The sequence below is a fragment of the Trachurus japonicus genome, chromosome 12, assembly GCF_045865225.1.
Source record: "Trachurus japonicus isolate A0001 chromosome 12, Traja_1.0".
In the NCBI taxonomy this organism is placed as follows: Eukaryota; Metazoa; Chordata; class Actinopteri; order Carangiformes; family Carangidae; genus Trachurus; species Trachurus japonicus.
The window spans coordinates 2,434,262-2,461,002 of NC_140918.1; the positions used below are offsets into that span (position 1 = coordinate 2,434,262).

The window sequence follows — 26,741 nt, forward strand, 5'->3', positions numbered from 1 at the left end:
GAGTAGTGTAGGGTAGAGAATACTTTATTCATCCCGAGGAGGGAAATTCATATTAGTGTAGTAGCTCACACGACAATGACACAAAAAAGAAAGAAAGATGGAGCAGGGTCGCCGGATGGAGCAGGGCCGCCAGATGGAGCAGGGCCGCCGGATGGAGCAGGAACCGCCGGGTGGAGCAGGAACCGCCGGGTGGAGCAGGAACCGCCGGGTGGAGCAGGAACCGCCGGGTGGAGCAGGAACCGCCGGGAACCGCCGGATGGAGCAGGAACCGCAGGGTGGAGCAGGGCCGCCGGGTGGAGCAGGACCGATGGTGAAGAGGCAGCTAGGTGGATCAGGATCATTGGTGGAGGGGCCAAATCATTTTGCTTATCCGCCCCACTACTATATTCCTCCATCTTGCAGCAAGGAGAGAGGAGCCGTCCACCACCGCTGCTTTCCTGGTCAGTGAAGGTGCCATGAAGTGGATGATCCAGGCCGTCCAGAATTGCCTCCTCCTTCTTCAGTGCTCTAGTGCCTCAGGATGTTTAGTCTGTATCCTAGCAACAACTTCATGGAGAACTTCAGATGGAACTTAAGCAGTTGCCATTAGGTGGGATGTACACAAGTGTTGTTATGATTCGAAAAAATAAAATAAATGTCTACTTTCTGAGTCTTCACCAATATCTCCAGCTCTTCATCACTCTTGTTGGGCAGAGAGTTGATATTTCCAATGATGACTGACCTCAGAAAGGACTGATAGGACATCTCCACCTCCAAGCCTTTAACTTTGCACCAGCAGCAGCACAACAACCACCACAAAAGCACCTCTTCAGATCATCTGAGGACAGGATGGTGGTGTCCTCCAGATCTGTCCATTTTCAATGAAAGAAGCTCATCTCTGAAGAATCTCTTCTCCCCAGAGAAGCATCCATCAGTAGATAACAAAAAACACAACAAAAATAAAGCAAATGTTGAGTAAAAACTCAAAAACTCAGAGCTACCAGACTTTGCGGCTCCCAGTTGAAGCGCATGTTTTAGAGTGTGTGTAGTTACCTGTGTGTACCTCTCCAGTGTGTGTTTGAAGGTGTGAGTGTAGTTACCTGTGTGTACCTCTCCAGAGTGTGTTTGAAGGTGTGTGTGTGTGTAGTTACCTGTGTGTACCTCTCCAGTGTGTGTTTGAAGGTGTGTGTGTAGTTACCTGTGTGTACCTCTCCAGCGTGTGTTTGAAGGTGTGTGTGTAGTTACCTGTGTGTACCTCTCCAGTGTGTGTTTGAAGGTGTGTGTGTGTAGTTACCTGTGTGTACCTCTCCAGAGTGTGTTTGAAGGTGTGTGTGTGTGTAGTTACCTGTGTGTACCTCTCCAGTGTGTGTTTGAAGGTGTGTGTGTAGTTACCTGTGTGTACCTCTCCAGTGTGTGTTTGAAGGTGTGTGTGTGGTTACCTGTGTGTACCTCTCCAGCGTGTGTTTGAAGGTGTGTGTGTAGTTACGTGTGTGTACCTCTCAAGTGTGTGTTTGAAGGTGTGTGTGTGTAGTTACCTGTGTGTACCTCTCCAGAGTGTGTTTGAAGGTGTGTGTGTGGTAGTGCTCCAGCAGCCGCTCCTGCAGGTAGTTGTGGCAGAGCTCCGACCAACCGGCCGCTCGCTCCTCCGACGAGTGTCTGGGGTTCCTGAGGCCCGGAGAGTCCACCACCATGACGGAGGCCAAGGTCAGCTGCTGCCCACTCAGAGCCCTGAGAAACACCACATCATCATCAAGTGAACTTAAACCCTTTTCAAAACCTGTACTCTCTGTATGTAAAAAAAGGTGAACAAATGCACATTCACTGCAAAAACTCAAAATCTTTCCAAGAATATTTGTCTTATTTCTTGTCAAAATGTCTCATTTCAAGTCAAAACTAATCTCTTTGCACTTAAAAATAAGACTCATCGCCTAAAAATTAACTTGTTTTTAGATCATTTTCACTTGTTTCAAACTAATTTTCACTTGAAATAAGTAGTTAATTCTGCCAGTGAAAGCAGGTTTTTGTGCTTGTAATAAGAAAAACTTGTTCCACTATCAGATTTTTCTACTTATTTCAAGTGAAAATATGCTTGAAAAGAAGTAAAAAGTGTCTAAAAACAAGCTACTTTTTAATGTGATGAGTCTTATTTTAAGTATAATATGATTGTTTTGAATAGAAATAAGACAAATATTCTTGGTAAGATGTTGAGTTTTTGCAGTGTTGGACAATATTTCAAAAAAATGCAAAAAAATTTTAGAAAAAAAAATCGATTTAAAAATCGCCAAAAAGGATATCGCGATATTTATGTGAATCGATTTTTTCTCCCACCCCTAACGGACACTCTGTGTGTGTGTTAGTGTGTGTACCTGTTGATGAGTGAGACGATGGCAGAAAAGAGTTCTTCATAAAGTCCTGCAGCCATTCCTTCAACACACTGAACAGCCGTCAACCTGGGACCTGCAGAGACCAAGACGATTATAGATTAGTGTCTTTTATTTTGAAGGGCAGGTGGTGAGGGGGGCGGGGCTTTGTTGTGACATCACAAAGTGACAGGAAGTCCTGACGGCTGGTTTTAAGGCTCAGTTTCTGAATACAGGCTGTGTGCATTTCTCTGTGGACTGAGGCTTTGATACTTTCACAGTATTAATATAGAACCTAGAGCTGCTTTATAATCACACTACACATGGACATCTACCTTTATACTGTATGGAGCTTTAACACAAACATCTACCTTTATACTGTATGGAGCTTTAACACAAACATCTACCTTTATACTGTATGGAGCTTTAACACAAACATCTACCTTTATACTGTATGGAGCTTTAACACAAACATCTACCTTTATACTGTATGGAGCTTTAACACAAACATCTACCTTTATACTGTATGGAGCTTTAACACAAACATCTACCTTTATTTTGAAGGAGTTTTAAGCTGATTCCAGTATTTTTAGCATTAGTATATTTTAATTAAATGCGTTTAAGTGCCTCAGCGTGTGTCTGATCTGTTTAACTTCACCCACAGAGTCTCTCTCAAGTGTATCCTGGTTATTCCTGCTTTGGCCTCCCACCAGCAACACCTAGTGTGTGTGTGTGTGTGTGTGTGTGTGTGTGTGTGTGTGTGTGTCTCACCCTCCTCTGCCTCTGCAGCGGCGCTCCTCTCTCTGCTGCCCCCGGTGGCTCGCTGCAGCAGCTGGCGGAGGTGGTGTTTGAACACGGCCGTGTGCAGCTCCTCGCCCTCGCAGCCCAACACGCTGCTGGACGCCTGGGCACCGTCGAAGTTCACAAACTGTCTACGGCCCACTGGAGGAGAGGAGGAGGAGGAGGAGGAGGAGGAAGAGGAGAGGAGGAGGAGGAGGAGGAGGAGGAGGAGAGGAGGAGGGGAGGAGGAGAGGAGGAGAGAAGGAGGAGAGGAGGTGTGGAGAGGGGGAAAAGAGAGAAAGATTGGTGTGTGATGTGAGGCGTTGAGTAAAGTGCTGACTCCTCTCAGCAGCAGCAGCAGGTGGTTTGTGTCAGCAGCAGCAGCAGAGACGCGGTTTAAAAACATCAGCAGCTTCACTCTGCTACATCAACACTTCATTTTCTGCTCCATCACACACACACACACAGGTAACCTGCTTTAACATGAAACACTAGGGGTGTCAACAATAATCGATTCGGCGATGGATCGTAATGCGGGACATGCACGATTCAGCATCGATGCAGCAACGTGCCATAATCGATTATGTCACTGTTTATTTTCTGGCCTCAAATAAAGTTGTGAAGTTTCAATTACCTCCGGGGTCATTTCCGGAGCAACGACATGCGCAGCCTGTAGCTAATAAAAGCCACATAGTCTTTTATATTGATTTTGAGTTAATATTGACAAGACAAGGCTCCAAAGGTTTGTTTTTTCCTGCGACCAATCGACCAATGAAATTTTGGTCGGCTAATTTTTAGAAGTGATTTATGTTTTCTTTTTCAGGTTTGAAAATGCCATATCCAATACCCTGTACCATTCAAGAGTGATAATACATAGCAGCCGAAAAATCTGTTGTTCATTATCTCATGATTGATGAAAAATTTGCCGTGTTGCGTGCAGTAGAATTTTGATGCATCGCAATGCATCGTACAATCGAATCGAATCGAATCGAATCGAATCGAATCGTTACCTGCTGAATCGTAATCGAATTGAATCGTGAGGGCAGTGCCAATGCACACCCCTATGAAACACTGTAATTTATATGAAACATGCCACAAATTCAGAACAGCAACATCAATTTCTAAAATATTCTAAACATATTTCTAATTAATGTGAATGTATGAAATACTATATGAAAAAAGTAAAACACGCTGACACTTCTGGTGAAGTGATTGATGATGATATTAGACAGTAACGTGAAAATAATAATGATGAACTGAATCCTTCATTAAATTTTTCATTTGAACCACAGCAGGAGAAACACAGCTGATGTCATAATGTGCAATTAGAGTAACGATATTATAATCAAAACAGCTGAAATGAACTGAAAATTGATATTTCTAATATGAAATGAACAAGAAATGAAAGACGAGAAATAATTTGTTTAAAAAAAAAAGTGTTTTAAAGCACATTATTGTTCCAGAGTGGAAAGAAGAAGAAAAAAAACATATTTAATCCCACTGCTCGTCCCCAAAAATCACTCGTTGTTAATAATTCACTGAATACTCAAAAGTCAAATATGTGCAATTAGAGTAATGATATTATAATCAAAACAGCTGAAATGAACTAAAAAATTGATATTTCTAATATGAAATGAACAAGAAATGAAAGACGAGAAATAATTTGTTAAAAAAAAAGAAAAAAAAAAGTGTTTTATAGCACATTATTGTTCCAGAGTGGAAAGAAGAAAAAAAAAAAAACATATTTAATCCCACTGCTCGTCCCCAAAAATCACTCATTGTTAATAATTCACTCAATACTCAAAGTCAATATACACTAAACTAAGATAAACAAAGAAATAATTCATATTAAATAACCAAATAAGTCAGTAAAATAAGACTGAAAACACTTGAAAACTTAAATTATAAGCTCCTGTTCCCTCTGTCCCTGAACAACTTCTGAATATTTCTAAGTAGTAGTTTATTTTGGACTTAAAAAACTTTATTTATGTTGTTTTTTAATAACTTAAACTGTGAGAATAATGAGTTATTGTGATCCTGAAATGATACCAAGTGCTATTAATTATCTTTATAAAACGGAAAGGTGAAATCCGGCGATCTGATTGGTTGTTAGCCGTGGTATATTGAGCATATACCACGGCTACTATTCTAGGCTATCACTCCGCCTCAGGCACGTATGACTGGTATGAATGGAAGTTGTTGTCATGTATCCATGACAACGGACTGTTGCAGTCCGTAGCAAAAGACAGTCTGTGTTTTTACGTTGTTAAAAAACGGACTAAAGTAGTTGAATTCACATGTTTGAGGTGAACTTTCACCTGCGGGGAGGGTTAACAATGGTAGAGGGGATTGAGCAGTGACTTTCACCTGAAAAAAAAGCGGAGGAAAAGACGAGATACAGAGCTAACTAGGAGCTAACGTCTGGAGAGGTGGGACTATTTTTTCCACAGTGAGGCTATTTTATTGAATAATATGTATTTCTGGTTGAATAAAACTACATGAAATTGATTACGTATCCCTCTTTCATATTGTCATTATTCGTAACCGTTTTATAAAAGCAATATATCACGACAGGCCGTGGTATATGCTCATTATACCACGGCTAAGGGGCGTTGTTCGGCCCGACGCGAAGCTTAAATATTGCTGTTTTTTTGGACAATAGAGAGTGGATATTAATGAACTGTCTGAGCCACATCAGAGCAAATAAACTGAAGTTGTATTGATAAATGTGTCTTTTATTAGAGATGCAGCAGCTTTTCTCTTTAGTTCTCTGATTGTGTTGTTAACAGTGTGTGTGTGTGTGTGTGTGTGTGTGTGTGTGTGTGTGTTTTTGTGTAGCGAGGACATTAGTGACACCGTGTGTGTGTGAGTGATGATGAAGATGGTGATAAATTATGATGATGATGATGATGAAGATGAGTCAGTGTGCGTTACCTCTACAGGCCCCGGCGGCGCCCAGATGGTAAATACCAGCCAGGACGTGCCAGATCGCCTTCTGCTCCGCGGCGGAGAAGCCGAGCGTTTCCATGGCAACCAGCAGCTTGGTGAAGGCGACGGACGCTCGCTGCTTCTCCTCCACCTGACCACACACACACACACACACACACAGGGAGGGAGGGAGGGAGTGAGGAAGGTCTGTGAGAATCAGCCACTTAATCAGAGAAGAACAGCTGAGTCACGGCTTCACTGCATCATTTCACCTCTTTAAAGGGATAGTTCAACATTTTGGCGGCAAACTGGCCCCATTGCCATAATCCCTATAGTCATTATAGCAGTAGGTTAGTTACCTTTAATTGTCGGTGCAAGCTATTTTTAGAACGGCGGAGCAGAGCCGTGAGCTGCTCAGAGCTACGCTACGGAGGCTCATTATGGGATTTCTTGGTTTCCCTCATCAAACTCATCAAATACACAATCCAACAACTCCACAACGCTCTGGTGGACAAGTTGTGAGCTGCACATTCACCACGCTATGAGATAATAACACAACGTTACCACACAGAGTTGTTTTAGAGGGAAATACAGAGACTGTTGATGAAAAACTGTCCCTGAAGGCAACGCAGATGAATTTACCTCAGACGTTTGATTGACAGATGACGGATGCTGATAACATTGGCTGATGAATCGTGAGCAAAGTGATGCATAATTTGTGTGCCTGCATTATCTAATGCGAAGAAAAACTATCCCACTTTCACCCCGGATTTACTTAAAATTGAATTTTGCACAAAGTTTGGGCGACATCGTCTGATAGATGAGTTATTACACTAATTTTAAGACCCATAGTGGGCTCAAATTCAATGTTCTTTTCTGAACACCTTTAAATAAATAAACTTATCATGAAGCTGCGTTCCTGAGCAGCAGGTGACAGATCTGAGAACAGTCCCTGTGCAGCAGCAGCCAGCAGGAGAATGAGCAGGTTGAGTTTAATGTTAAGAGGCCCAGAGGAGTTTGCTTTTGGTTATAAAATTGCCCCATTGCCATAATCCCTATAGTCATAGCAGTAGGTTCGTTACCTTTAATTGTCGGTGCAAGCTATTTTTAGAACGGCGGAGCAGAGCCGTGAGCTGCTCAGAGCTACGCTACAGAGGCTCATTATGGGATTTCTTGGTTTCCCTCATTAAAAACTCATCAAATACTAGGGATGGGAACGACACAGGATTTGGAAAATCGATTGTCGAGGCCCATGTGTCGACTTTTTGTCGAATTGTCAGCCCCCCCTTTTTTTTAACAGCAGCAGCAGATATGCGGGGGGGCTACACGTACTTTTGTTGTGGTTTATTAACGCTCCTTTTGGCACAAGCGGACAAGGCAGCACGCATTCGGTTTCTTTTCTTTCTTTGTTTTTTCCCTGCATGTCCGCGATCCTCTACGAAGAATGCAACCATTGCATCCACCTGTTTTGACCATGCGCGCACGCTCCCGTCACATGTGAAGTAGAATGAGGGTCAACTCAAGTAGCTATCCCATTTAGAAAAAGTGGATTTGTTTTATTTAAAATATTTTATTTCATTAGGGGGAAAGTGGCACTTTCTGCTGTTTATTTGAATAGGAAATATTGAAAGACAAAATGCAATTTACACATGGAAATCCCACAAGCCCCGCCCCCCTCGACATGTCGACACTCTACTATTTTTTTTGTCGAGGGGAGCATGTGTCGAATGTCGGCCGTTTTGTCGACAAAAAGTCCCATCCCTATCAAATACACAATCCAACAACTCCACAACGCTCTGGTGGACAAGTTGTGACCTGCACATTCACCACGCTATGAGATAATAACACAACGTTACCACACAGAGTTGTTTTAGAGGGAAATACAGAGACTGTTGATGAAAAACTGTCCCTGAAGGCAACGTGCATCAGTGGTTTTGCATGAATTTTACCTCTAAAACAACTCTGTGTGGTAACGTTCTGTTATTAAAACATTTGCACTCATGAAACCTGGATATAATGGGATTAATCATGGACTTAAATACACTCATAGACTCATAGATACCAGATTTTGGAGCCAGTTTGAGCTCTGGCTGCAAAATGTTCCATGTAGTTGGAGCAGAAAACCTAAAATGTTTCTTCCCCATTTCTGTTCTGACCTTAGAAATAAAAAGTAAAATGATTTAAATCATCTAGTGTCAAACTGTTGCTGGAATAATCGTTATCTCATATTCTTTAAATATTTAATATCATCAAAACATGTGTGAAGGCCGGACCAAGGACGCACAGCGAGTGAATGTAAATGATTCTATTAATATTCATTTTAAACAACATGATTTGCATTAGTCGTGTTGTTTTATTGTTCTGAACCAAAACACTGAAACTAATTCCTCGAATGTGGGAAAAACCAACCTGGCAACAACAACAAACCCGATTCTCACTGTGCTGACTGGCTGCAAGTCTCACACACTCACACACACACACACACACACACACACACACACACACACACACACACACACACACACACACACACACTCACACACACACACACTCACACACACACACACACACACACACACTGACTGTACCTTGGTGGGATGAACGATGCCAAACGAGTTGGCCTCGGGGAGCTGGTGCAGCTGCAGTTCTGTCCTAATGAAGAATCAACAACAGGATTTAATCAGCGCTGCCGAGTCACTGTGAAATTATAAATATGTAAAAGTCCAGAGACATCAGATCATCAGGGAAAAAAAACATGTTGTACTGGTGCAGAAAATACAGACAATACTCTGATACTGTTCAAATAAAACATGCAGTGCATTAAAAAAAAACCTAAAATATACTCAAAGTGTAGATATTAAAGTATTTCCTGGTGTTAACAATGTCACAATAAAGTTATTTCATAGTAAAAGTGTTTCCTGTAGTTAAAGTTTCACTGTAAAAGTATTTTTAGTGTGGTTTAAGTATCAAAGTGCAAGTATTTCTTTGAGTTAAAGTATTAAAGGACAATTCCAGGCGAATTCAACTCAGGCTGTATGTTCCTATCATTTTAGGTCTAAAAGAATGAATCTGAAGATTTTCAGTGTAATGTCTCCTGTTTTGCAGTAGTTGTGTCTGTCCCCGCGTCGCCACGGCAACGATGAATGGGAGCGGATTGAAGTTCCACTGCTGCTTAGGCTGTTTCCATCCCTCAAAGCCACAGACAGCGTCAGATGGAGACTCAAACATGCACCAAGAAGTTTATTTACTTCAACAAGCCGACATGTTTGTAAAACTAGATCTAATTCAAAGTCTGGCGGAGTCGAGACCCAAGTTGACGCTCGGTGTGTTCAGGTGCAGTGGGAAGCTCCCGTTTGTGTCATAAACACAGGAATATCAACTCTTGACTTGCTTCAAGTGTACATTTTTTTCCACAGACAGCGTCAGATGGCGACTCAAACATGCGCCGAGAAGTTTTTTTTACTTGAAGCAAGTCCAGAGTTGATATTCCTGTGTTTATGACACAAACGGGAGCTTCCCACTGCACCTGAACACACCGAGCGTCAACTTGGGTCTCGACTCCGCCAGACTTTGAATTAGATCTAGTTTTACAAACATGTCGGCTTGTTGAAGTAAATAAACTTCTGGCTGCATGTTTGAGTCTCCATCTGACGCTGTCTGTGGCTTTGAGGGATGGAAACAGCCTAAGCAGCAGAACTTCAATCCGCTCCCATTCATCGCTGCCGTGGCGACGCGGGGACAGACACAACTACCGCAAAACAGGAGATATTAAACTGAAAACCTTCAGATTCCTTCTTTTAGACCTAAAATGTTAGGAACATACAGCCTGAGTTGAATTTGCCCGGAATTGTCCTTTAAGGTAAGGTATTTCCTGGAGTGAAAGTATCACAGTAAAGTCATTTCACAGTAAAAGTATTTCCTGTAGTAACAGTAACAAAGCAGAAGTATTTCCTGAAGTTAAAGTGTCACAATAAAGTTTAAATAAAAAATAAAGTTTTACAGTAAAAGTACTTCCTGTGGTTAAAGAATCAAAATAAAAGTATTTTCTGTAGTTACAATATCAAAGCAGAAGTATTTCCTGTACTTAAAGTGTCATAATAAAGGTGTTTCCAGTGGTTACAGTATCATTGTTAAAGTACTTCCTTTAGTTAAAGTTTCACAGTAAAAGTCTTTCCTGTGGTTAAAGTATCAAATTACAAGTAGTTAAAGAGTCAAAATAAAAGTATTTCCTGTAGTAACAGTAACAAAGAACAAGTTTTTCCTGGAGTAAAAGTTTCACAATAAAAGCATTTCCTGCAGTAACCAATCACAGTTAAAGTTACTTTCTGTGGTTAAAGAATCACAATAAAGTAGTGACAGTATCGTGGTCATGATTTCACAATAAAACTATTTCCTGTAGTTGAAGTATCACAATAAATTATTCCTATTATCACAGTACTTCCTGCTGTTTTTTTATGTAACATATACGTATTTATAGAGCATTTTAAAGTGCTGTATATAAATAAGAACAGAAGTAACTAGTTACTCTAGTTACAGTGAGTCTCTTGTGTGTTGGACGTTACCTCATCTCTGTGCTGACTCCAGCCAACATCTGAGAGAAAACCAGGAAGTTACTCTCCCCGGGGGTTTTCTGACAAACTCTCCACTTGTCCAGCATCATGGTCTGATGGAGAGGAAGAGGAGGAAGAGGAGGAGGAAGAGGAGGAGGAGGAGGAGGAGGAGGAGGAGGAGGAAGAGGAGGAAGAGGAGGAGACGTGACTGAGTTTGTATGACAACATGTTTGACTTTGTGTTAAAGGACCAGTTAAACATTTAGTCAGCTCCTCCTCTCTCCATAATCCCTATAGTCACAGCAGTAGGTTCACCACCTTTAATTATCGGTGCATGTTGTTTTGAGATCGGCGGGGCAGAGACGTGAGCTGCTCAGTGAACACAATGGAGGTGAACGGTACAGGCTGCCTGCCCCTCATCAAACTCATCAAATACACAATCCAACAACTCCACAACGCTCTGGTGGACAAGTTGTGAGCTGCACATTCACCACGCTATGAGATAATAACACAACGTTACCACACAGAGTTGTTTTAGAGGGAAATGCATAAGTTATTTTAAAGGGTTTTATCCTATTTGTTGTACTAATTATAATGGGATTGTTGTTGATAGTGTATATTGTTGTAGTTTGACTTAATTGTTCGACTATTTTGACTGTCTTGTGATTTAAAGTTGTCTGTTTTTAAAATGACCCAAGGAAGAATAGTCCTCACCAAATAGTTCCGGTTGCATTTGCCTCTATAACAACTCTGTCTCTAATGTTACATGATTATCTCATAGCGTGGTGAATGTGCAGGTCACAACTTGTCCACCAGAACGTTGTGGAGTTGTTGGATTGTATAATACATTGTGTTCACTGAGCAGGTCACGTCTCTGCCCCGCCGATCTCAAAACAACATGCACCGATAATTAAAGGTGATGAACCTGCTGCTATGACTATAGGGGTTATGGTGAGAGGAGGATCTGACTAAAATGTTGAACTATCCCTTTAATAACCAAATAAATAAGTAAAATGAGACTGAAAACACTTGAAAACTTCAATTATAACCTCCCTTTCTCTCTGTCCCTGAACAATTTCTGAATATTTCCAAGTAGCAGTTTATTTTAGGACTTAATAAACTATGTTTGATAACTTAAACTGTGAGAATATTGAGTTATTAATGACCTATATTGCTGTTTTTGGACAACAGAGAGTGGATATAACGCAAAAAAAAAACATTAAAGCAGATATCAGTGGAATGTTTTTGTTAATATAAGTCCTAAATAGTCCTATTTTCCGTCAGCAATCACTTACATGAAGTATTTCAGCCTAAACACGAGTCTCTCCGTCACTCTGCTCTGCTGTAACCCGAGGAGAAAATTTTCCTTGTGGGATACAAGTGTTATCCAATGAGGGGAGAGAACGGCATGAAGGGCTGTGTGTGCAGCCAAGGGATGCGCGTGAATGTGGTGACATAGCACGAGGACCAATTGATGCCTGACAAGGGCGGGGGCTGCTAACTCATGGTGCGTTCAAGGAAACTCGTACTTTGTGTTTTTCCTTCCTGTGAAGTCATACCAGTTCGATCTGGTACGAGTTCACGGGTCGGAAGTTACGAGTGGCCGTTATAGGGAACTTTCACAGACAACAGGACGGTAAAAACACGAGCTACGGGTTACCTGGAACGCTACCAAGTCGTAGTTGTGACTTGAAGCTGTAACTTACGGTTTCAAAAGCCTGCCTTGAACACAGCATTAGCCGAAACGGCCGTGCCGATGATATCTGCTTTAACTGAAATTATATTGATACATTTTACGTGTGTGTGTGTTTCGTACCTGCAGGTGTCCGGCGGCGGCCTGTCCTGCGTGGTTAAAGTCCAACGAGAAGACGGTGGCGAATCGAGACGAGGCGTCGCTGTGCAGGGAGCTGACGCAGCCGAAGGAGCGGAGCACGGTGAACATGGCCTGGACGCGCTCCGCTGGACGAAGAGGAGGAGACAGAGACGACATCAGCATCAAACAAACCAACCACAAAATACAAATAGAAGACGACGATTGGAAAAACGCCTCTAGAGAATGTGAAGTTACGTCACGCCGTGGGACGTTGGGCGCCATCTTTGGAGGATCGCGGATGTAAACACTTGCTCGTCTCCCTAAAAAAGTTCCTCAAAGTCACTTAAAAGTAATCATGGTGGGACAGTACTGCTGCCACAGTATTATATGCACTAATACCAAAAACAAGATAGTTCACGATGTCTGGATGAGTCAGTGGAGGGAGTAAATCTGGGTCTTGAATCCAGTCGCTTAACAGCAAAACGTAGGGATCGACACCGTTAATAAGTTGTAGTTTTTCTGTGTACCTTTGTTTCTCGTTAAATTTGAGTTTATCACGATACGTTCCTCCTTCGTTTCCCTTCCCCTTCTCCATTTCTTTTTTTTCTTTTTGTCCGTCTTCCTCGTCTCTTTTTCTTTCTCTTTTACTTCTTGCTCGTTTTCCTCCGTTTTCCCCACTCTGTTTACGTTTGCGTTCCTCCAAAGATGGCGCCGACGTCCCACAACGCCAAAGTGGCGTGACGTCAGCTTCACATTCTCTATAGCAGAATGACACTTAACAACAGCTGTCATAAGTATTCATTGATGTTTATGACAGCTGTTATGTCATGGTTATGACAGTGTTATGTCAATCTTATGAATACCTATTCAAGTAAAGTGTTACATTTTTGTAGGGAATGCTCCAATAGCTAAAAAGATGTGTAATGGAACATGAACTAACGACTTGTGCAATCCTGCAATAAAGTATTAAAAAAACCAAACAAACCAACCACAGACTGAGTCCTCGTCTGTCCAACTGCCCCTGAACTCACCGCTGATGTTGTCTCCGGTCGTCCCGGCCTGGCGGAGCAGAGCGTGCGTGAAGGCCTGACACGCCGTCGTCTTCCCTGTCCCGCTGCGTCCCACCGCGCACACGCTGTGGTCTCTCCTGCTGCCGACCATGGACACGTAAACCCGCTTCACCAGCGCCGCCAGCGCCGGGGGGGCGTCCCACATCGACTCTCCTCGCCGCGACCTGGGCGTCTGGAGGGGGAAACCGGTCGATCAACACATAGATTAACATTCAGAAACTGTTTGGTAACACTTTACTTGAAGGTATCGTCATAAGACTGACATGACACTGTCATGAACATGTCATAAACATTATGTCAATGTCATAACGTTGTCATTCGGTTTTAGTAGGGTTTGGGTTTAATTTCACCCCGCTTATTACATCACAAGCTGGGTGATGTGAATATTCAAGCCCTCGCTCCCATCGCTCCCATGGTTACCATGGTTACCTCAGCTACCAGAGCGAAGACTCTAAACCGACCGTTTAGAGCAGGGCTGTGAAACTGGTGTGTAGAGAACCCAAGCAGAAATTAGCATAATATGTCCCCTTTAATACTCAAATAATCAAGAGAATGAAAAGTTTGAATGAATTCTGGTTTGTTTTTGGCTTCTGGTTGGATCTAATAAAAGAAACTATAAAACTATGAAAAAAAATCATATTAGCATTTTTATTGGCAGATATTACACTTTCAATTTCAGTGTGAACGGTCAGTTTTGCTTCATTTTCAGTTAAAAAAAATATATAAAATTGATGATGTGGTGTGTGTGTGTGTTGGGTCTTATTGAGAATATGATTTGTTGTCCAGGGCGTCTCCGTAGCAACACAACACTTACAGTGCCGACAATACACAACGGTACAACAGAAAAAAAACAAAAAACAAAATTGCACCCCCTGAGATTTGTATATTGCAACTCAGGTTATATTATTTCTCTTTTTCGGTTGCTGTTGTAGCACTTTGAGATTTTTTGTTAAATATAAAGTGTGTTAAAAATAAAATGTATTATTAATAGGCCCTATTATTATATTGTGAGTAGTGGTGCAGCAGTAACTTTATTGTCCCTGCAGCGGTGTTGGTTTGCAGCCTGTTGTTATAAACACACAAACTCATGTAAGACAAACAGACAATCCACTAATATTTATGATATAAACTTCAAGAATTGAGTGAAAGTGAAGCTGGAAGTGAAAACTTGATGACGGCACTGGAAGGGAACTGTTTTAGTAGCCTTTATGTTAAGTTAATTGTATTTTTTTAATGTTTTTATTAAGTTATATAACATGGTTAGGGTACAGAAAGATACTTCTCTACTCTAAACCGGGCTAAATAGAGGTGAATGTTGCATATTATTTCTCAAAAATGTGCATTTAAGACCCCTTCAACATCTGAAACAGATATAAATACCAGGTGATGGATCCTATAAGACACTTGGGAACTATTTTAATTTGTGGAAGAGGAGCATAATGTCCACTTTTACAAACACATAACAGCAGCTACAGTACAAAGTGGACCTGATGTCTTCTTGTCTTCATTACAGTGTCCACATTTCCATACAGCAATAAAGTGATCCAATAAGACTTGTTTAACTGATTGACCCATAATATTTAATAAAGGGCAGTTTGGTAGCGGTGGTGCGGTCTCACCTTGCTGTGGCTCTGCAGCGGAGGCCAGAAGTTGACCAGGTTGGGTCCGGCGTGTGTGAGCGGCGAGTTGGCTTTGGCTCGGCTGGTGAGCGTGTGCAGCACGCCGCACTCGTTCACGCTCTGCAGGTCGCTCAGGTCCTCGCACAGGTCCAGCTCCGACGGGTTACACTGGATTTACAAAGATTAGATTTACAAAGAGATCAGCTGGTTGGTTGTTTTTCCTATTGAATCCATCCTCAGATTAATTTCTGTGTCTATAAAACATGTGAGGATCAATAATCAATACTCTACTACACCTGATTTATGTTTTGTTCCTTTTTTATTGTGTCGCTTTTAATCCTATTTGATGTTCTACATAAATACAGATCAATTTTCACTGTTTTTTTACTGTGAACTTATTCTTGCACAAGTTTGTTTGTTAAAATTGTTATTTAGTAAATCAGTAGTCAGCAGTCAGTCAATCATTGAGACTTAGTTACTTCTGATTTGGAAACAAACACAACAATTTATGTTCAATCTATGTTTTTACTTTGTTGAAAATGTTTGAAAAGATAAAACCAGAAAAAGAAAAGAAGAAAATGTTTTTAAATTGGTGGTGGGAAAAAGTAAAACATATCGATGTCTTATGTAATTTCTGTGACATACATCATCTACAGCAGTTCTCTAACGCCTCTATATGAGTTATACATTATAAATACAACATGTGAGGATCAATAATCCCCTTTCCATTTTGTTGCTTCACTTACAGTGGGTACTAGTTTCATTTGGACGGTTTCACGCGAGATTCACGCGTGAGTCACGGGAGGCTCACGCGGATTTTTTGTGGAGGAGTAATTCTGTTTTCACCAGAAGCTGCAATGTGCCCAAACAACCGCCAGGTGGCATCTGTGAGCAGCAGATCGCCTCTATAAGACAGCAGCACGGAGCAGTGAACACGAATGGGGAATGCAATATAATAATAATACAGTATAGTTTTTCAATGAGAAAAATGTAACGACGGCAGCTATACGTCTCACTCTCTTTTATCGATCCTCTTGTCAGCTCCAAACACACCCATCTGCACCGGGATTACGCACCACAGCGTGGTTTTCCACACAGCAGTTAATTAACTCAGTGGGCGATGCTGCTGGTGTGTTTTTAAAATGAGCCAACTACTGTACAGTAGTGTTCATTCTCCACCTTGTTTGACTGAGAGTGTAGCTGGATGATTTCTCATGAATGAACGGGCAATAGCCTATGTCACTGCTGGGCGATAAAACAGGATATCCTGAAATAACTTTCCCTCGATAGAAATAGGCTACAAGATGTGTGGATATAGGTTTCATTCATCCATGTTTTGACAGACAACACAAACAACCAGTGGCAGGGACGGACTGGCCATAGGGCAATATGGGCAAATGCCACAGCAGCCGCGACCGAAGATGCAGCCGTGCTGATGTGACCGCAAAGAAAAAATTCAGTCGGGGTCAGCTGGTTTACAGCCGGCCGACTCTGAAACACTCGAGACACAATAACATTATAATGCAAGAAAGGTATAGTTCACTTAGTAGAGCAGCTGTCACTATAAGCAAAGATTTTATTTCAGTCTGGGATGCCAACGTGCAGTTTTAGTGAACAATGCATTTTCTCTTATCATCATTATTATGATCACTGATAGGCTATAGCCTATATGTGCGGCTATATATACCGTATGTGTGTGTTTGTGTAATGCAGGGGTGCTTTAAAAAAAACACCGTTGTCTGGACAGTAGTGCTGCACGATTAATCTAATCGCAATCGCAATCGCGATGTCACGCCGTGCGATTACGTAATCGCACGAAAGAGTGCGATTGGCGATTTTAAGTACATAAATGTGCGACCGCGTGAGCCTGTAAATGGGACTTTAACTCCTGTAGTGTGTGGAGCAGAGCCGCTAATGTGTGCAGCATAGCAGACTCCGTCAGTAGTCATGTGACCAGCAGGTCTGATCACGTGACTACTAGGGCTGCCACGATTAGTCGACTAGTCACGACTACGTCGACTATTAAAATCGTCGACAACTAATTTAATAGTCGATGCGTCGTTTCTTTTCTTTTTTTTAAACTTTGTTTTTCTCTCAAAACTGCTGGGGCACCATCCACACACGCACCCACCGCTGCAGCCGCCCACCACACACACACATGCACTCACTCACTCAAGGTGAGTTTACAGGTGGTCTCTCTCTTTTCTCTCTCTACCTGTCTTGTCCCTCATCAAGCGGCACCGGTGTAACCCCCCGCCCGCCCCCCCGCCGCCGCCGCCGCCGCCGCCGCCGCTCCTCTCCCTCCCTCTATCTCTCTCTCTCTCTCTCTCTGTGTGTCATTTTAAATGAGAAGCGCTACTAGCAGCGGTACCGCCGCTCCATCGTTTTAAATCACGGACTGAAAAACAGCCGTTCGTCATTTAAAAATAAAATCGCGGACTTATATTGGAACGTTACCGCGTCTGGTCACAGCGTCCTGGTCACGTAATGAGCGCTCATCTACGAGCAAGTCTTCTCTCCCGGCGTAAATCTACATCAATATTTTCCGGTAGCTTCTCATCACAGTCCGCACCTTGCAGAGTTTGAGCTGCACCTCAGTTTCACTTGTTTTCATTTGACAGTTTCACACAGAACTTTCTGTTGAGTCTTTCCATGTTTCTCCTTCTGTGACAGTAAAAAGGCACATTTACATTTCTTCAGACAAGACGATTGTCTTATAAACTATTTGATTTTTTTTAACAGAACGACTCATATTATTTAGCTACAATGAGCACAAGTTAGGCTATATTTGATTGATAGGCCTACCAAAACTTTATTATTGTGAACAATTCCTTAGTTTCAGGTGTCCACCTCATTTTATTTAAATGTAGCTATGTTTAATGCCAGAGACAAATGAAGGAAAGACAAAAAAACCTTTAAGTATTTATTTTGGTGTTATTTAGGCCAGTGCCTTATCCTTATTTTACTCAGCTGTTTGCACTTTATGCTACAGTTAAAGCTGCATATTTCATTAAAAGTTTAATGAACTATCATCTTAATTGTCTTTATTTTTAGTTAGCATATACCTTAAACACTTCAAGCTGAAAGCTAATGATGGTATATAAGAGCAGCTGCATGCTGGTGCGATAAGCTGTATGTTTTACATTCAATTTACGTATGATCCGATTAGTCGACTAATCGAAAAAAATAGTCGGTGACTAGTCGACTATCAAAATAATCGTTTGTGGCAGCCCTAGTGACTACCCAGCTGGCAGACAGCGCTCCATGTGCTGCAGGACCGTCACCCGTGATTACAGCAGGTGTGGAGCTGCAGCGTCACGGAGCGAACTGTGTTTTCCTCCGCAACATGTGCAGTGCGTTTAAAAAACGAGGAGGTATATGCCTGTTGGGGCGAACGACCAGAAAGCTCCGGTGTTTGGTTTTCTTTTAACTGTCTTTTTAATTTATTTTTTATTTTTATTTTACGGTAACAGCCACACTCATTTGCCGTCTCCTCTCGTCCGTTCTGTGTGTGTGCGCGCGCGTGCGCGCGTGCGTGCGTGTGTGTGTGTGTGTCTGTCTGTCTGTCTCTGTGTTACCTGTGTACTGTGAGAGGAGGGAGGGGGGAGAAAGGCATTGTAATAAATGATGGCATCGCAGTAGACTATGAAACTGCACAAAAAGTTACCTATTTTTATTTAATACAAAGATACTGTAAGGAAACACTTATTATTTGAGAAATACACTCCTAAAATATGGTTATTTCCTGTGCTGTGCTTGATAATCAAGCAAATAGACTCCTTACAGCATTAATTTACAATATCGTAATCGCAATCGCAAATCGCAATATTTTCCACCATAATCGCAATCGCACATTTTTATCAAATCGTGCAGCACTACTGGACAGCTGGCATTTTTCTCACAACCGACCTCAAAAGCGAGGGCAGGTCCGCCGAAGCATCATTCCGGGTGTTGTCTTTGTTGTTACTTTGTTGCCGCTCCACAGAGCACATGGCTACTTAATTATGCACGTGCTGACCATATATGGTTGTGCTGTGCTGAGGCATTCTGGGAGTGGAGTATGAGGGCGCACGGCAAATGCAGCTGCAGCGCTATTAAACTAGAGCAACAGCAACTCTCATATTTAAATTGTGTTTTATATTGATTTCATATATTTCACTGATTGCAATTAGGCTATAGAATGCTAGTGTGTGTTTTATTGAAAGCGAGGCTATCGCTACAGTGTGGTTTATATGCAGCGGTCTGTAGGACCAGCTTAATAGACACATCAGCGACACATTAGCACCTTCATTTATCTCTGATCAATAGGTGTGCTTGTGGATACTTCAGCCCTGCCCCCCACAGAACTTCACACAGCTGTTCAGTCAGCTTAGAAAAACCGGTTCTTACAGTAGCTACCTCTCCTCACACTTTTCATAAGTCGGAGGACAAAACTGTAGGCTTCATTGTTTCGTTTCATTTCGTTAAGTGAAAATCATCTCTGAATTATGGAACTAAAAATGAAATAGGCCTATTTTTAAAAAGCCTTAAGCCTAATTGCATTATTTTAATTCAAATGTGACTGAGACCTTTATCTACCTAAACAGAGGGTAACATGAATAAATATCCTGTTTTGTATTTTTCTGGAAACTGTTACATTATGTAACGTGACCGTGGCACTCTCTCCCCCCTCTCTCCCTCCCGAATTGGGCATATTATGATAAATATAACTGTAGATGAAAACAATAATTGAAGAAAAAAAATAAGCTATTGTCGACCCGAGGTATAAATGCCCAGAAATCGAATGTTTCATTTGTGTAAGTTGTAAGCTTCAGAAACCATCACACATGGAAAAGTCACGGACTGAGAGACCTGTAGTTTTAATGTAAACAAAGTCATTTACGTAAGAAAAACACAAACGTCTGTGTGAGACCATCTGGGTGGTTCTAGTGTTAACATTAGCCTAATGAAGAATGAAGAAAACACGTTACAAATGAACTATGACCGAATTGACAGCAGAAACAGTGTGCACTTATCTCAAGGAAATTTAAATCGAATGCAACTGTAACTTGTAATCCAAGAGGATAGGGGCTGTGTCCACCAGACGCGTTTTCAGCGCTCTGGGCGTCTATTTTACATTCAAACCCTATTGAGTTGGGCGCTCACAGCGCTCAGCGCCCTCGGCGGTAAAACGCCCTGGGCGCTTGCTTCTTTTTGTCGCGGCGCTCAGAGCGCTTCGAGTTGAAATCTGTTCAACTTTTAGAACAGCGCCGCGCTCGTCAATGTCACTTTTCCCCGCACTGACCAATCAGAATCAAGAAGGGGCGGGACATACGTTACCGACAGCAACACAACCGGAGACGTGGCTCGGTTTATATCATGACCCACACTTGTATTGAAGGTAGGCCGACCTCAGGGTCCATGTCAAAAGCTGCTGCTAATGCTATTGTGTATTTCTGACACTCGTTGTAGTGTTTACATTAAACAAGGCCGGAACACGGAAGTGTCAGAGGACTCGTTTTGTAACCTAGCAACAGCGGCATTCGGACGAGGGAGAGAGAGAGAGCGCGCTAAGCGCTGGGAAAGCAGCGCTGAGAGGCTGTCAGAGCTGAAAGCGCGTCCGGTGGACACGGCCCCTAAGAGGTGAAACGTCTTCCTAGACCAATAACCAAGTCCAGTTGCATTTGATTTAAATTTCCTTGAGATAACTAGGCTATGACCGGGAGTCCGGGACAAACGAGAATATTCACAGGCTTAGTGCATGTGCACACGCCGGCCGGAGTCAACTCGCAACAATGTAGCTTTCCCTCGATTAAAGTAGTTCTGTCATCTCCCACTTTGTACCGGATAAGAGACAGCACCCGACAGATACAGTATGCTAAATGTTTGGATGCAACAAAGTCACTGTTAACAAAATCAGCATCTAATCTGTCCCTTCAAGAGCAGCTGCTGACAGATGTGCATTATTGCTCCGCTCGTGAGTCCAGCAGCATCGGGTCCAGGCTGCTGGCACGGACGTAGCGATCGTGGGCTGAGTGGATTGTTACATTCACCAGAACTTGCAGAACTCAAACTACTCAAACTTGGAGCCAGACCCGGCCAGGCTACAGGAGAGATCAAAAATATGCAGGGGACCCCCAAAAGGCTGAGAACCACTGATCCTGTTGAACGTAGGCTACTGTCTGTAACCAATGATACAATAAAACAACAACATTGATCTGATTGACCGGTGTAGCGGTCCCTCTCTCCACTCACTCTCTAGCTCTCTCGACCACAGCTGCAAATGAAGTAGCCTATGGCGTATGAACAGCGCCACTCTCCATTGCAGCTACGTTGTGGTCAAACGTGGTATTATCCCAAAATCTTTTGAGCTGCATCTCAGTACGATGCTTCCACCTAGTGGCTACAGTGTGACCTACAACTTCACGCAACGCGTGAATCACGCGTTACGTGAGGGAAACGTCCAAATGAAACTAGTACCCACTGTAAGAAAAAAAAAAAATCCTATTTGGTGTTCTACAGTGTGTTAATTAAATACAGCTTAATTTTCACATTTTTTTAAATCACTGTTTACTTATTTTTGCACACGTTTGTTTATAAAAATTGTTAATTAGTAAAGAATTATCAAAATAAAAATACATTTACTTTTTATTGGAAGCAAACACAATGGATCTGTGTTAAATCTATGTTTTTACTTTACTCACCTTTCTGATCATGTTAAAGATAAAACCCCAAAAAAGAAAACATTTTTAAATCAGTGGTGGAAAACATTTTCATTAGTTTTCATTAATAATCTGCTAAATTTCTTGTATAATTTCATCTACAGCGGTTACAGTATCTACATGACTTTATATCATTATAAATACATCAGACTGAACGTGTGTATTGTGACGGAGTCGTTACCTTCTCGATTTCGTACTCGGTGACGTCGTGCAGCGAGCCGTCCGTGTGCAGGCGGACCCTCACTCGGCCTTCTGGGAGTTCAGGTGTTCCCTCGTCCGGCTTCAGCTGAGTGGCTGCAAGGAGAGACAGAGAGAGAGAGATAGAGAGAGATCACATTAATGTTTTTCCCCAACAACTTTTCCATGTGGCGGCTTCAGGACAGTTGGGTCAGTACAGACGAGCAGTATGGAGGTATCTGGATGTTTCATAGTGTGTGTTTTGGACCAATCAAAAGTGATATGAAAATCCATTGCCCCCTGGAACTCCTAAAGAGTTTTGATGACTCTGAAAGTTCTCCAGACCCTTCCTTGGCATGACGGTGAGTAGACGATTGGTGAATTATTGATTTTCTGTGAAGTATCCCTTTAACATTCGAAGGAAAAAGCTGCACAAATCTTCTCTTCTTCCAGTTTAAGAGGATGTATAAGCAAATAAAAACATGTACTAAAAAAGAACAGTTATGGATTTTTGATTTCTATATTGTTGGCTGTAAACCGGTTCATTATTATTATGTAATTTCATCTGATGAAAGTGGGTTTTTTTTTTTTAAGAAATTAGTAGGTTTTATATGTTCTCTTCATCCTGCTCCTTTCAAACCCCAGGACTGGAATGAATAAATAAAATGAAATAAATGTTCATCATAACCCTCTAATACCTAGATATTAAAGAGCAGGGTCAGGGGTCAGAGGTCAGGAGGGAATATGAAGCTCTGATGGGATTAGTGCAGTGCAGTGTGGTAAGTGGCTGGATGTGATGGGATGGATGGATGGATATGATGGGATGGATGGGATGAACAGATGGATACGGAGCCGAGCCGAGCACATATGGTCACCAGCAGCAGCAGCAGCAGCAGCAGCAGCATGAGAGACACAGTGACAGTAGCAACATGATACCAAGGTAATAGAACAGACTAGAAGATTACTAGAGATTGAGTCTGGATTTACTGCAGTCCCACACTAATCCACACACACACACACACACACACACACACACACACACACACACACACACACACACACACACACACACACACAGTTTACGGCCCAATCAGAGACACTGTTCACATGTTCACACAAGCACAGGAAGCAGAGTAACAGTCAGTAGTAAAAATGAAAGAGAGAACATTGAAAAGTAGTTGTTTTTGATTCTGATTTCATCTTTTAATATTTAATATGATATAAATGTGAATTCCTGTTTAGTCAAATTCAGCATCATAGGTTTGTGTTATGTTTTGCACTGCTGTCTGTTGGATGTATAACAAACACCTTCTCATTCAATGGTTTTCCTTTATTTTCATCACTTTCTACTTTTTTGTAGATTCAAACTGAAGACATATGAAGGAACACATATGGAGTTATGTTACGTTTCTGTTTCCCAACAGTGGTGAAGGAGTTTCCAGAGGAGCTGAGACCTTGTTGCTGTTTACTACATATCTCCATCTGTGTTCCTTCATAGTTTTGATGACTTCTAGGGATGCACACTGATGCATCGGCTCAACATCGGTATCATCAAGCCTTTTTTTCTCTCTCCCCCTCTCTTTGAGGGTATGTGACTCTGCTGGGAAGCAGTCGGGACAAAGAAGGTTTTTTGCACTGAAAATGCGCATTTCACTGTCACTACATGAACAATGTGCAACTTCGTGCAGCACAGACAGTTACAGGGGACTAACAATAGACCCGCGGAGTCAACAATACACTGAATGAAACGCGCTGCACTTCAAACGTGCTTCGGTTTTTGAAAGAAAAACTCAAAATGACACCGATCTGAGATGAGAAGATTACTGTAAATCACAGAGTGTTTGTTAATATACCATAAATTCTCAAATGAAAGCTGAGTCTCAGGTTTGAGCAAATAGACGCCGGTCTCAATTAGAAGCCAGGTCCATTTCTATTTTCTACACGTTTTTGTGAATGAACAAAACCTCTGAAACCCACGATCGCCTGTTTGAGCCCTTTCTAAGCTGCTTCATTCCTGTTGAAAAGTAAAGTAAAACGTGACCCGGTCCGACCTGCGGGTGTTGAAGTTGATGTGGCCGGACTTGCCAGCATTAATTCTCAGCTTGAACGCGACAAAAATAAATATATATATAAATAAATAATGCAATCATTAATTGTCTAATCCTCTGAGAAATGTTTTTATGGCAATAATTATAGATTTTTTTGTGAGAAATGAAGATTTCTTGGTTTCCTTTACACAAAAGAAGATTAAACAACAGAGAAAGAACATCGGTATCGGCATCGGCCCAGAGTTTTACAATCGGTGCATCCCTAATGTCTTCAGTTTGAATTTACAGTGAAGAAAGTGATAGAAATAAGTAAAGACCATGAAGGAGAAGGTGTCTAGACTTTTGACTGGTTGTGTATATTCATGTCTGACATGAAGACACTGAGCTGCTGCTGCTGCTGCTGCTGTTGACCTAATGAATTCATGTGTAACTGTGAGATTTATGTAAGAAAATGTGTTAAAAATCAATGTGCTTCACTAAGAGGTGTGTGTGTGTGTGTGTGTTCTCACCCAGGGTGAATCCATCCTTCTGGACACACCACACTGTTCCAGCTTCGTACCACACATCCTTCACCTGGGAGAGAGAGAGACGAGGACACAACAGAGGATTTAAGCGTAATACTCTCTTCTGAAAACATTAGGCTAAATTGAAATAGATTTTCTTTTTTGCTGTATTTCTATATTCACATTTGAATGCATTTTGTCAACACTGAGCAGGACCTGGTCTAAAAACTAAAAACATGATGTAAAGTTTGTCAAGAAACATAGTGTTGCATTGCAAAAATGTTTTATTTTTTTTTTCCACAATTGAGTCCAGATTTATTTCCCTGTATTTAGTCAGATTTTTATGAAAAAATACTGGTTACACCACTTGACACTGGGTTGCATCATGTCATTGACCCATAAATATATAATATATGTTATTTACAGCAGGGTTTTACTGCAATATGTACAGTAAGCAACAACCTGGATAAATAATGAATTGAATAATGAATTGATTTATTTATTCATGGGATAAAAACTTAAATGCATGATAATATTCACTTTCTTAAAACATTCATACCTCCTTCCTGTTCTGTTCTGTTACAGCCGTGTCTGCTTGTCTTCCCTCAGGCTCCTGCCTCTCCTCCATCCTCTCCTTCTCCTTCTCCTCCTCCTTCTTCTTCCTCTCCTCCTCCTCCTTTTTCTTCTTCTTCTTCTCCACCTGTTTCACCTCCTCTATCCTCTCCTTCTCCTCCTCCTCCTTCTTTTCCATCTGTAGCATCATCTTGCGCTTCCTCTCTGACGTTGTGTCCTGCTGCTGCTGCTGCTGTTTCGATGGTTCTGGTGTCACGCTCTGTTTTTTACCGTCGGGCTCAGGTGACACGATGTGCTGCATCTGGGACGGCGACCGGCCGTCGGACTGGGCCGAGTTTCGTCCAATCAGCTGCTCGGCCCGGAGCGACATCTCAGCCTCCAGGATCGGGGGAGTCTGATCCGGAAGGAGGAACTGTTGTACGAGGTTGTCGCTCAGTTTGCTTGGCTGTGGGCGCAAAAATTAAGATATAATATTATCATCATCATTAAAAACATGATCAAAAACACCTGTTTTTAATGATGACTGTACATGTTGTTGTTGTCTGAATGTGCTTCATATCTTCCAACTCTGCTTTGTGTTCTGTTTCGGATTGTGCTCTCGACGTCATTGGACATTTTTCAAGATATAAATAAAGATTAAATGAAAAAATTTAATAATGTGGTGTTTTTCTAATGTAAATATGGAGTTATAACCAAAAGCTGCTCATCTTATAGCTATAATAAAGATGGCAAACAGCTTTATCAGTCAGCAAACTCTTGTTAAAGACAGGAAACTGTTAAAATTGACTCAGTGTGTATGTATATTATATTTTTAAGGCAGTATGGCTTTAGATATTGACATAAAACAACACATGACAGGTTTAGGTTTTCTGTCTCACGTGGTTTTAGTGGGTCAACAGCAGCTTTACCTTCTCCAACATGCAAACTTGACTTGTTTTTGAGGTAATTTTCCTTCTTTCTCACAGCATGTACTACAAAAATGAATATTTAGCTTCTTTTATGCCTGACAACTGTATGTGAACTGTATGACATCAAATGTGGTCATACTATAAGGTTTATTTTCTGTGCATTTCCCAAAATGTCAGACCTTTAAAGAAGCTTTAAATCCAAATCTAGATTAAATCAAACTCACTGCTTTCTCCTCTTTGACCTCGGGCTCTTTCTGTTTGGTCTCCTTCTCCGTCTCTCTGACCAGCTGTTTGAGGAAGCCGCCCGGCAGCGCTGACAGAGGCGGTGGAGGGACGGCGGCCGTCGCCTCCTTGGTGTTCTCCTCCTTTATCTGTGGTTCGAATTAAGGTACAATTAGACAGGAAGTAAAAGTCACTGTGGGGTTATGAACATATCACAGAACACTACATTTGGTGCATGCATCATCATGCTGTGTCAGATTATTGAGTCTTCATTTGCATCAGCACACACTTCACACACATCATATTAAAAGTTCAACACTATCACAGAAACATCTGCATGTACCTTCACATGGCTATCACTCAATTTTGAAAAAGAAAACTTACTAATTGACTCTATAATGTAAATGGTGATATAAGTGACATAGATAAAGTGGACAGGTTTAAATTGCAGGTTAGGATTGGGCTACTTTGGTTGAATTCAGATAATTAAGAGTTATTAATCAAGAGTTGT

General features: G+C 41.7%; 1 protein-coding gene across 1 annotated transcript in view; it reads right to left on the minus strand.

Annotated features, from left to right (window-relative positions):
• myo18b (myosin XVIIIB) overlaps positions 1 to 26,391 on the minus strand; it is an 88,453-nt gene extending 62,062 nt beyond the window's left edge. Inside the window, exons 1-13 of the mRNA XM_085792582.1 lie at positions 26,233 to 26,391; positions 25,087 to 25,545; positions 24,534 to 24,597; positions 21,981 to 22,093; positions 15,099 to 15,266; positions 13,441 to 13,651; positions 12,413 to 12,555; positions 10,610 to 10,710; positions 8,636 to 8,699; positions 6,054 to 6,198; positions 3,111 to 3,281; positions 2,346 to 2,436; positions 1,515 to 1,707 (exon numbers count right to left, since the gene is read on the minus strand). Of these exons, the coding sequence (XP_085648708.1) occupies positions 1,515 to 1,707; positions 2,346 to 2,436; positions 3,111 to 3,281; positions 6,054 to 6,198; positions 8,636 to 8,699; positions 10,610 to 10,710; positions 12,413 to 12,555; positions 13,441 to 13,651; positions 15,099 to 15,266; positions 21,981 to 22,093; positions 24,534 to 24,597; positions 25,087 to 25,470 (1,848 nt within the window). The 5' untranslated portion in view covers positions 25,471 to 25,545; positions 26,233 to 26,391. The remainder of the gene's footprint in view (positions 1 to 1,514; positions 1,708 to 2,345; positions 2,437 to 3,110; positions 3,282 to 6,053; positions 6,199 to 8,635; positions 8,700 to 10,609; positions 10,711 to 12,412; positions 12,556 to 13,440; positions 13,652 to 15,098; positions 15,267 to 21,980; positions 22,094 to 24,533; positions 24,598 to 25,086; positions 25,546 to 26,232) is intronic.
• Positions 26,392 to 26,741: the final 350 nt, after the last annotated feature.